The 13026-nt window shown below is 35.7% G+C and overlaps 1 protein-coding gene across 1 annotated transcript in view; it reads right to left on the bottom strand.

Annotated features, from left to right (window-relative positions):
* The window catches only part of LOC109102816 (teneurin-1-like), a 137166-nt gene that overhangs the window by 60589 nt on the left and 63551 nt on the right, over nt 1-13026 (bottom strand). The window contains 2 exon segments of the mRNA XM_042753939.1: nt 5850-6088; nt 11689-11926. Of these exon segments, the coding sequence (XP_042609873.1) occupies nt 5850-6088; nt 11689-11926 (477 nt within the window).

A 13026-nucleotide genomic window follows, 5' to 3' on the forward strand; every position in this document is an offset into this window, starting at 1 on the left:
TGATTAGATTTTTTTTCTTTTCGTTTATTTATGCAGACTCTTCACTCTCAAGTAAAACTTGAGCAACAAAATTGCAACTGAAATCTCTTGCCAAACTCCTTGCCAAAGCACACTCAACTGGACTACTCTAATGCTCTTTCAGCCAGAGTCAAACCTCTGCAAATGATTCAGTATGCGGTAGTGCATCTGGTTTTCAATAAACCCAAGAGATCACATGTTATGTCTCTCTTTGTCTCACTCCACTAGCTGTCAGTTGCTGCCTGCATCAAGTTCAAGGCACTCACTGGATCTGCACCCTCCTACTGTACCTCCACTCACTTCTGTAAATCAATGTTCCCTCCAGAAATCTACAGTCAATGAGAGAGAGTCATAATACCAGCAGAATGACTCTCTCGAACCATCACATTCAATGTACTTTGATGGTGGAATAATCTTCTCCATCTGACTTCATCAGAAGAGCTGAATCCCTCTCTACCTTAAAAAAAAAAAAAAAAACAAGTAGACAACTCACAACTGTTAGTGAAAAAAAAACTTCTCCATTCTCTACCCTCTCACTTATATCTCTGTAATAGCTTGTACTTTGTACTCTTCTGAGCAATTTTGAAACTTTTTATTGTGGCACTTTTCAATTACTGTACTGCTAGGATGAATTGCTTTTGTTTAAGTATTCCCCATTTGTGAATCGCTTTGGATAAAAGCGTCTACTAAATGAATAAATGCAAATCTCAACTGTTTCTCCAAGTAAGCAATTAGATTAAATGGAAAGCAAAAGGACAGAGATTTTTCTTCTGAGAGAAAGTAAAAAGTACCCTAGTAATCGCATACGTATCTTCTCTAGAGATCTCAACAACATCTCATTGGAGGTGAGTCTGCAATGGAAAGTCAAAGATTTCAATATGAAATCAAACATTTTCATCTAATTTTTCCAGATTAAATGCTCTGAGCTATGCAATACAATAATTTTTCTTTTTATCCATTATTTTGTTATTTTTGTTATTCATATATTGTGCATCCCTACTAAAAGGCAGATAATATTTGACATTGAATATGGAGAAAGAACCCAATGCAGGAAAAAAAAAAGCTTTATCCCTGCTTCATAACCCAATGCATGTGAAGCAGGGATAAAGCTTTGTCTGATGAAACCCCTCACAGGGGGATTTCTCACACAGACTAACACGTTAATAAAGTCATCCAATCACTCTAAATGAGCTGTAACCAAAGGAGCTTAAAACAGCTTCACCTCTCAACCTGTTTAATTGTCTTAAGTACAAACTTTAGAAGCTGCAGTTTATCTGGATAGCTCTCTGTGACCACTGGCATTTCACTCACAAAGACAATCACATATACAAATGCAAGGGTATATGGGTTCTCTGAACAAAATCTTCCTATCCATCAGTTAAAAACCCCTACTGCTTAGCCTAAGGGTGTGTCTTCGTCTTCTGGAAACAAACATGCAAACACACACAGATACACAAAAAGCAACTGTTTGATTTATTTTCCCTTATAAGGGAACGGCAGAAAGACACTCTGCTAAGTGGGGGCTTGCGTTTTCTAGAGAGTTTTTTTCATTGATCTAGTGTTTTGATCATAAAAGACAAATTATGATCTATAAACATGCATCTATTTTCAACTGCTTTTGAAGCTATGAAGCCCTTTTCACAAATTCAAATTAGTAAAATTGCAAAAATCTTTTCTGAGTCTGTGTGTGTGTGTGTGTGTGTGTGTGTGTGTGTGAGTGTAAACTACAGTAGGACTGTTACTAATTAATCAACTTAATTGTATATATCTATATTTGCTGTGAAAATTCCACAGAGGATGATGATTAAATGACATTACATTATTGTGAAAGATGAAAGACATTGAACAGCACTGAACCATTCAATTGAGACTGATGGCTCTAGTAAAAATGTATATGTATATGCGTGTGCACATATAGATCACATATGTGGTTGCTGTATTAAGCGTGTCGGGTAGAAGGAAATATCAGGAACAGGATGCGTTATAAAGTGAAAATGAATAATATAGCAGATGCTGCTAGATCCACCAGAGAAAACACTCAAACACATATGTCAACTGCTTCCTGCTGCATGGCTCTTTTTTGCTTTTTATGTTGTGTGTGTCCTGCCCCGCCTTCTCCTATAATGCCACGCCCAGTCTAAGCTTGCCACGCCCTCCAAAATCATGCCTCACCTCAGTCTGAATTGCCACATCCTGCGCCGCTCCATCTAGTCCAGTCCTGCATTGCTCCATCATTAACCAGTGGATTTTTTATCACTATTAGATTCAGCAAATCCACCTCCATTAAAAAGAATTTCTGGAATAAATGAGGTTGTCCAGTTTATCTCTAAAGCCGGTAATTTAGTCACATAAACCAGGGGATTTTTAAAGTTTGATGCCACGGATTCTTTATGTTCCTCTAGCCAATCACAGCTCAAGAGAGCCTGTGGAGAATCAGTGGAGGGGAGTTCACTTTATTTTTCTCTATTGTTTATTTGGTAAAGTAGGTTTAAAGGAATCATATCAAAAGAGATCTTTTTTTTTTATATAATTTGAAATAAGAGCTCAATGTACTAAGATAAAATAATACAGAAACTTCTAGAACTCAAAACTTCCTCAAAAAACTTCCTTCGAAAATACCAGATATTGTAATTCAGCTGTAAAAATGGCTCATCCTGAAATCCTTGGATGTGATGGCAGAAACATTAATACTGTATATAACCACCCACCTTTATTCAGCAATGCCTATTAGTGCATATATACAGTAATATGACAAATGAAAATCATTACAACAACAAGATCTGCTGGTGTCACTCTTTCATGTCACAGTGTAATGTAGTCTTTGCTAAAAGGCTGCTTAAAATGGTTCCTTATAATTAAAACTAAATTATGACTCACACACACACACAAATTTCACTAATATTGTCAACTTCAATATTATCTTTCATTTCGGACTGATTTTGAAGCCACCTGAGCACAATAAATCAGGATAATTAAAACCTGGGTGATGTGGCTGTACATTTTACCTTTTCTGCTGACATTCTTAGTTTGGATAGATGAAGGTTCTTCTCGCTGAAACCATCTTACTGAGTTCCCTGGATACCATCAGCTATCTGGGTCACTGCACTCATACAAAAACACCTCCCATTTATCCCTCCAAAGTGAGCAGCGCACACCCACAGACAGCTACCTTTGACACACACCCAAAAAACTCACACAAAATAAAATGTTTTGTGCACCACACTGTTATTATGGGGCAATGCATCATGACGTCTAAAAGTCTAAAAGCCACACACACACACACACACACACACACACACACACACACACACACACACACACACAAATAGAGAGAGATTCACTCAATGCCTTTGATACATTTTCATCAACAATTATCGATTGCCTCTCTCTCTCTGTCCCTGCAGGGTTCTTGACTCAATTAGGACATAACAATAAAACACACACAAACACACACACACATTCACACCCTACTTAATGTCTTCACAGTGTGATGCAAATCTGGTAGCTTGTGTGTGCTTGTTAAAGTATAAATTGTGGTGGGGCCAGACGATACAGCCTCATTAAATTCATTCAATTAAACATACACACAGACAAATTAAAACCCTTCTCTTAAGATCAACACTCTATTAAAACATCTTACCTTAATCTAAACTCGATACAGTCACTTATTCTTTCTCTAATGATAATCATATACTCATACCTTAAAATAATTCACACCAACAGAATACAGTTGAAAGCTCTAATGATTTAACTCCATTAAACTTCCTTTAAAGTCCATCATCCATAAAATAACACACATCTCACTTCCTGTTTAATTTTTTTAAATATATATTTTGACAAATTTTATAATGCTTTTGGTTACCAACAAAGTGTATTAGTCTCAGCTCCAACAATACAATTTGTAACATATTTAAAGGAGTATTCCAGGTTAAATACAAGCACTACCACAAAAACGGATAAAAAAGTATATTTTAATCAAATAAAATAATAAAATCAAAGTTATGCTTTTTTTGGCTCCAATTCCATTCCACAGATTTGAGCCAACAATCAATGTAGAAAGCCGTAGTGGGTGACTACTGTTCTTACGATCTAAAGATTTAGTGGAGAATTATATTGCCTTGATGCTAACCTTATCCCAACCCTAACATTAACCTAAAAGACAATGGGACATTTCAGACAGGATATTTACAATACACCTATTGGCCAATTAAATTAGACTTCAGCACAGGCACAGAACACAGTCACGTTTTCAGTTACCATGTTTTATGGATCTTTTTCTTCTCGTCAGTGATGCTTTCACTCGACAGGACAAAAGTTTTTGTTCAGCATGTGAAAATAATCCAGATTCATTCGTTCTTTATGTTCCTCTTTATCTGTAATCCCTTTATCCCTTAGCTTCCCTTCATTTGCCCAGAAAATGAACTGAGAACACATTTAGATTGTTAGATAAGAATGAAAGTCAAGAGACAAAGCAGACGAATTGCATCTGTTTAGACAGGGTGCCACTAACGATGGGGTGAAAGATGACCATACGATCATTAACGGCACATCTCCAGAGCACAAACACGCACACACTCACACACATCTAGCAAACGGGTTCTCTGGCATAATTAATGGAATAGTTCACCCAAATATTAAAATGTGCCATCATGAGGCTAAAGTTGTCATGACAGAAAAAAAAAATTGAAAAGCTGTGAATAACATATGACTCATTTGCTATTATATATATATATATATATATATAATATATATATATATATATATATATATATATATATATATATATATAAAATCACTTTTAAGAAATTAACATCATCTGCAGAATGTAGTCAAACCCAAATTTACTTAAAAAAATGCTGTGTACAGCTATATGTTCAAAACTGCTAATAATAATAATAATACACCATTTTAAAAAATATATTTTAAGAAATTGATGCTTTTTTCAACAAGGATGCATGAAACTAATTAGAAGGGACAGTAAAGCTGTTATAATGCCACAAAATATTTCTTAAATTCAAATAAATGTTTTTTTTTTCTAATTTATCAAGGAATCCTAAAAATAAAGTTTCATGGTTTTCACAAAAATATTAGGTAGTACAACTGTTTTCAGCATTGATAATAATAATAAAAATAATAAGTCCACTTGCACTCTGTTATTGTATATTCAAAAAAAATCTGTTCTGTGGAAAGCCATAATTCCAAATGGAAACCAAATTGGTCCAAATGGTGTTCGGAACAGATATACACACTCCACAACAGAAATGAACATCACAAATGTCAGATTCTTAAGAAATCATTATAACGTGTTTGGGAATTGCAGAGATCCTCATTTCATTAGCGAGAAACACACTCCCAGACACGATTACTGTTTAAGAGGCTGCCGTGTGAACTTCTGACCAGAGACTTTATTAACTGCAGCCTTTCAAGCGTTAATGGATGAAACCTTTTACCCTAATGTTTTTCTGTAAAACACACATCATATTTTACTGAGATTTTCAAGAGAAATGCCTGTGAGAGGGTGAAAGCCGGAGAAAATGAAGTCAGTACTCTAAGGTGCATAAGCACCTCGCTCTCTTTCACACACACATACGGTGACTTGGCTAAACAAAACTTTAACACCATTAACCTCGGAATGGCCTTGTGGGATATTTACTCTTTCATCTCTCATTCTCCCTCATCCCTCATAAATATTCATCTCTCTAATACAGTTTTTCACAGTGTGAGTTCTGTTAATTCCATATGACCCCAACCAGCATGACAGCAGCCATGGACAGAGATAGGGAGAGAAAGAGAGAGAGAGAGACATAGAGGCGGAGAGATAAGACACTCACCGATGATGTACGTCAGCAGAAGAGCGAGAGTCAGCGTAATTGCGCTGGCGCTCAAAGCCGTACATTTCCAGTTACAGCAGCGGTAGGGTTTGCTGAATGTGAAGAGCGGTCTGGAGAGGGTGGTTCTGGGTAGAGGCCTTGGAGGAGGCGAATACACAGTGCTGGACGTCAGAGGGTAATTCTGATTGGCCGCATTGAAAATGGCAGATGAACCTGAACTATGCTTGAACAGGAAGTGCCTGTAAAGGAAAGGAATCAACGCGTTATGTGCTATTTGATCTGTCAATCAATTTCTTTATGAATATCTCAAATTAAACCTGGAAGACGGAGTCAAAGAGAGACAGAGAGAGCAAGATGGTGAGAAAAAAAGAGAGAGGTGCAATCAGAGTGTGTGATCACTCTCACTTGCTTCGGTTACTAATTGGAGTCATTTGCACTCACGTGCATTTAATTACAGATATTTAGCACAAGAGATTAATGAGCCATTATTAATAGATAACATTAGATTAATTATGATATTAATTACACAGAGGAGTCCATTCTTAGAGTAATTAAAAGGTGCCTGCGTAAAAACAATTTACTCAGAGGTGCTGTTGTGCACTAAGTAATGTTACAATGGTGGGCAGTTACCAAATAAAAACAAAATTAATAATAATAAAAATAAAAATAATAATAACAACAACAACAACTTTTTATTATTAAGATTTAAGGTTGAAATTTACATAAATGTATATGGGCAATTTTTTTTATATTTTAGGTGTACTTTCATTTTTAACCATCTTTTAGCTTTTTTGAAGTTCACTGAGAAAACTGGTGTAATTTAGAAATTTTTAAATGTCTCTTAATTAATATGTGGTCATGAAAACTGCACACTTGACAATTTTATAAGAATTAGGGGGGGAAAAAGTAGCTTAAAGAAGATTTCGATAAAGTATATCATGTCAGAATTCAGGACACTGCTGTCACTGCTACATGTCATGTCAGCTACCCCAGTTCTTAAAGCCCTTGTAGTTATTTGATTTTAAAATCAAAAGTTCCCTTTTTTATCCAGACATGCAGCTAGACCAGTTAGTCTGTGAGGCACACAGGCACAGAAACATGGCCGTTTAGTCATGTCATCACGATGACAGACAGATTGACAGATAGCCATGTGGAAATTGGTTACAGCTTTTAGGTTAAAAGCCCAAAAGCAACAGAAGACATCTTCAAATTCCCAAGATACACATGATTCTCAACTGAATCAAATTGATCTCTTTGCAACATCAGCTAAACCTGGACCAGGGTAAATGTGTCCAACTCTTCCAAAGACACAAAGGGTCAATCAATAAAAAGGAACAAAATCATTGAAAGGTAGATCAGTCTAAACACATTTACAAGTTCATATGCTGATGAGACAAAAAAGGCATGATGAAATCTATATGGATTGAAGATTATGGTGACACTGAACCAGTGGACGAGAGAAATGCTGATACACACACACAAACACACACACACACACACACACACACACATGTCTGTTTATATTACAGTGGGCACTACCCATCTGTTGTTCTTTAAATTAAGCTAATTAGTACACCCAAAACAAAACCGTACCCCCAACACACAGCTTTTGGCATTTTAAAATTTTTATTGAAACACTGTTTAGTCCATTTATGGTGTTGTTTTCATTGTGGTGTCTTCCCAAAGGTCCCCACAAAATAGGTCGTTTCAGGTTTTACTATATTTCCGGGGGCATTTGGGCCAAACAAAGTTAGCAAAACCGTGCTTGCAAGAGGAGACAAAAGCACTGTACATAAAAATACAATTATGGCTGATATCAGACGAACAGTTTTAATCAAACTGAATACATTATGTACAGATTGGATAATTAATTTGATCTATTGTAATTTAATGGATATATCATAATGAATTTTTTTTTTGTTGCATTGCAAGTAGTGCCATTAGATGTCAATATATTGTCTGTTTTTTTTCCCCATATCAATTTTTTTAGCAAAATCCAATTTGTCAGTGTCCAATCAGTAAACATTTTTAAACATTATTTTAACTAATTCATTTCATGAAATGAATACATTAAATTTACAGTGATGATAAAAAATATTTTCAGCCAAAGATGCTAAATAACCAAAGCAGTCAGCTACAGGATACATATGTCGAAATAAAAAAAGAAAGAAAGAAAACGCAAAGTGCAGATACTGTTTCAGGGTCAAATATATGTCAAGTACTAAAGACGAGTCGATTCAATGAGAATACACCCAGAAACACACAAGCAAGTTCTGGTTATTTATTTATAGTGTCTTACAGGGATGCCGTACAAAGCCCTGAAAGGAGCGTTTAAATGAGCATGCAATGGTAAAATGAGGCTTGAGACTGAGAGAAAAATTACAGTTTACCTCAGCCATTAAAAAGAGAAAGTTAATTTCACACTTAGACACGCAGAACTAATCCTGTCTTTATTTACTGTAATAAATAAATAACAATTAACACTCAGAAAACAAAGAGAAGAGAGAGAAAGAAAAGAGCAGGTGTGAAGATGGAGGATCACAGTTATACAATTCAGACTTGCACTGGCTGCTTTTCTCACTGAAATCTCAGAGCCTTGAATTTACATGGCCAGTATGGTACTTGTTTTTAAAGGGGTCATATGATGTTGCTAAAAAGAACATTATTTTGTGTATTTGGTGTAATGAAATTTGTTTATGCGGTTTAAGGTTCGAAAAACACATTATTTTCCACATACTGTACATTATTGTTTCTCCTCTATGCCCCGCCTTTCTGAAACACATTGTTTTTTTAAAAAGCTCATCGGTCTGAAAAGCCAGCTATCAAGTGCGTTTTGATTGGCTGAATGCCAAAAGCGTGTGATGGAAATGTTACGCCCTTACCATCCTGTGATGCGTTTCCCGGTCAGAACACCGGCGCTACAAGACATAAACAATAAAACCCATTATAAACGAGGCATTTGTTGCATCCAGTGGGGACATAATTATGGATTATAATGACTTATATTGTGTTTTTATGTGCTGCGTTGCATCGCGCCACTTAAACATAAAACCATGTCTGCATTTGTGATTGGAGAAACGACAAGCGCTACTATACACTCCTTAAAACTCGCGCTTGAATCATGAGTGGCAAATCCTTTACATATGTAAAAGTACTTACAGACTGTGAGTCAGAACAGCCAGCATTGTAGTCTAACGTACTCTCCCAGGATCAGGAAACAGTCCTACATAAAATGTCCTGTACACACTCAAATATTTGGGTTAAACTGTTCTGGAACAGTGCTGTAAATACAGCTTAACCACTGATTTCTAGTTTCTAGATTTCTAGGAGGGCGTGGAGGAGTCTTAACTTTTATAGTCTTTGCAAGTTTACAGATATTCTTTATGCACCAAGAGCTTGTAACACTCCAAAGAGAAAGGAAAACTTGAAATCACATCAAATTACCCCTTTAAAAACTGTGAAACATGGCATAGCACAGAAAACTGTCAGATTGTCAAAATCTCAGACTGAAATAACACTGTAGTCACTAGGTGGCTAATGCAAGATAAGACATAAAAAAAAAAAAAAAAAAAAAAAAAAAAAAAAACTTTTTGCGCCAGCCAGTGATCACCATGCATTTCCATTGTATGGAAGCCTCAACCTGACTTGATAAACATAAATATTTGAATATAGATTCTTATATTATGAATGAAAACATTTAATTATTTAATAGTTTAATATATGTGACCCTGGACCACAAAACTCCAGTGTCAATTTTTTGAAATTGAGATGTATACACCATCTGAAAGCTAAATAATTAAGCTTTCCATTGATGTATGGTTTATTAGGATCTGACAATATTTGGCCGAGATACAATTATTTGAAAATCTGGAATCTGAGGGTGCAAAAAAATCAATATACTGAGAAAATCGCCTTTGAAGTTGTCCAAATGAATTCTTATCAATGCAAATTACTAATCAAAAATTACATTTTGACATATTTACGGTAGGAAATTTACAAAATATCTTCATGGAACATGATCTTTATATCCTAATGTTTTTTGGCATAAAAGAAAAATCGATAATTTTGACCCATACAGTGTTTTTTCGCTATTGCTACAAATATAACCCAGCGACTTAAGACTAGTTTTGTGGTCCAGGGTCACATATGTTATCTTAAACATATTTATATATTAAATATATATACATTTCAATATATTTTTTAAGTGAAAAATGTCAAAAAGGTGTGCAGATCCAAAACAAAGTTGTAGGTATAAGGCATATATAACAATATTTTTTTACTACATTATTTTACTACACTACATTATCATTACAAATACAGTGTATGGCGACTGAATCAGTGAGTGTTCGGAATAATATGATGATGGGAGTGATTCATCTCTGTGCGTTAGTGTTGGTCTATTGATTCAGATTTAATTGAGAAAGTTCATTTGGGAGAGAGCAACATGTCAGCAGGTATAGACCTCACCATGTAGATGACATGTTCTCGATATAACGCCAGTTTCATCAGGCGCTCCGCTAGAGCCGCTATTTAAACTGATCAGAATCTCTCAGGCAACCCTTTAACCTGAGGACTTTCCTGCGGCAGTTGGCAGGATTTTTCGAACCACTCTACAAAACTGGTAAATCTGCTTTTTTTTTTAACCCCCAAATCTCAAAGAAAACATCTGAATGGGTGACATTCACTCCGTGCCCTGTTTCAATCCAAAGTGTGTGGCCATGTCAACTCTGTAAGCAAGTGAGGTTACATTTCTACACTCCTACTGCTGGCTTCATTCAGACGCTTCATTTTCCTTTAAACAGCATTAAGTGATGTTTGAAAAACAGGACTGGAGCTGCAGGAAAAATACATAAGTGCTAAATTACCCAGCATAAACATTGCTGCCTGCAGCCTGCTGCCTGCAGCTTGCGGTGAGTTTTGAAAAGGTGCTGCAGTGCTTATAGTTCAGAACACTTGAAACCTGTTAATAGGTGTTGTTAAGAGACAGCTGGATTTGGATAATTGTGGCTTTATTTAATCACAATATGAAAAGAACACTACATGCTTGACCAGCATGGCAAATCTTCATAAAACAATAAACATCTCTCCAGGTAAATAACAGCTGTCAGCATCAGAGCGGATATGTGACACAGCTACGGTTGTTTGTTCAACTTCTCAGTCAAAATAAGTTTGACCGCTACGGCCAAATTCACCTTGCTGGAAATCTAGAAAAGCCGACATACACACGCTCATATGTATGCATGCGCACGCAGCTTTCATTTTCATCAATATTTTTGGGGTTTGTGTGCGTGTAAGACAATCACTGCAGGAAGACATCTTCATTTCTTCCCTCAAAGCAGACACGTCTATCCTTCATCATTTATTTACCCTCCCATTTCTCTCTTTCAGAAGAGTAGGTCAACCCTCAATCTTCATCTCCATCATCATCATCATCATCATCATCATCATCATAATATCTCTCCATCTGTCGTTCAGACAAACATGCATATTCTCTTTCTCTTGAAGATTTAGTCATTCCTTTGTCTATTTTATTATCAAGCTTAACTTTAAAAATCAATTGGGTGTTTCTTTGGAAACTTGCTTAACTTGGTTGCTTGAGATTAAAAAAACAAAGTCTGGTGTGGGACAAATTTTGCTTACAAAGTGGATGTGTGGATAAAGAACTGAGGAATTGACCTCACAAAACACTAAATGTCTTAGTGAAAATGTTAAAATGCAGAAAGGTGACAGTTTTAAGGGACATAAAACATCATTACCTCAGCATAAAACAATAAAAGTCGAATGGAAAGACTCCACTATTATGGAAAGACAAATGTACTGTACGTGTTTGTATTTTCACCTGGTCTCTAGTGGTATGTTGCTGTTCAGTGCCCAGGTATTGTGCGTCTGCCCATTGTCATCCTGTCCAGCTTTGTTCCCGGAGTCCAGTGGTTGGCATCGAGCGGGAAGCGTGCTCCTCTGCACCACCTCTGGAAGAGGAGCTGGTGCTGGACGGGCGCAGGTGCAAGCGTGGGGTGGGGGAGGCGGAGGGGGCAGTGGTCGAAAGGTGAACTGAGCCACAGGGCTGGAAGGCAGATCTAAAGGAAAAGATAAGAAAAAGAGAGAAAGAGCAAGAGAAAAAGAGATTTAATTATAATATTTAATGATAGTCTTCAAAGTGTCCATTTCCTGAGAAAGAAATGGATACTTTTAAAAATTGTTCTCCCGTTTCTTCTACAGACTCTATTTTCTTGTCAAACTCAAAAAACCTTTAGTAACACTTCACTTTACAGCATATATGTATAATGAATTATAAAGCTATTCTTTATGCATTTTAATGTCTTACAGCTTGGAATCATTTGTATGGACTCATGTATAATATATATATATATAAAGTACAGTGCATTAGAATACATAATCAGCAACCAATTTCCTGAGTTATTTAATGTGTTATCAAGTGCATTATACTGCATTAAACTCTTTAAAGATGGATTGATGAATAGCTGCTGAAAACGGCAATGAATAGGTGACAAATTGGTGCCTTTTTACTTTACCTTTTTCTTAAATATGCTAGATAAACTATTATCAAACAAAAAGATAGACTAAAGATTACCAAAGCTTGAAAATAAATTAGTTTTAACTTGTGAGTGTAAAACCTGTGGTTTTGGCCTGTCCCACCACACTCGTCTTGTGGTTTTTAAGTCTATCCAACAATAAAAATCATACAACAATATCAAAGTTTGACCTAATGTGTTAAATTGATAATCAATTAATTGTTCAATCATTCCATAAAATTGTCATACCAAGGATGTTACATCATTTGGACCCTTTCTAAACCACAACAGGAAAAAAAATAAAAACTCATTTCATTTTCTCAATTTTTACACAAATATAAGCCCACTGGGCACATAACTCCACCACTGAAGCCTATAACTAAATATGATTAAAATTACTCAAGCAAATACTTTCTTTTATTCATAGGAAACAAAAGCTGAAAAATTTGTTATTGAAAATGGAATTTATAACTAATATTTGCTGAAAGTTGCAAGTACTAAATTATACACAGTATATACCACAAGAACTACATTATAGCAGTATAAGCATGTTAAGACAAATATATTAAGATAAATAAAGAATTCAGAGATAATTATCGTTAAAATGCATAATACGCATAGGCTTCAAGTGGTGTTACTAAACG

Source organism: Cyprinus carpio, chromosome A5, assembly GCF_018340385.1.
Source record: "Cyprinus carpio isolate SPL01 chromosome A5, ASM1834038v1, whole genome shotgun sequence".
In the NCBI taxonomy this organism is placed as follows: Eukaryota; Metazoa; Chordata; class Actinopteri; order Cypriniformes; family Cyprinidae; genus Cyprinus; species Cyprinus carpio.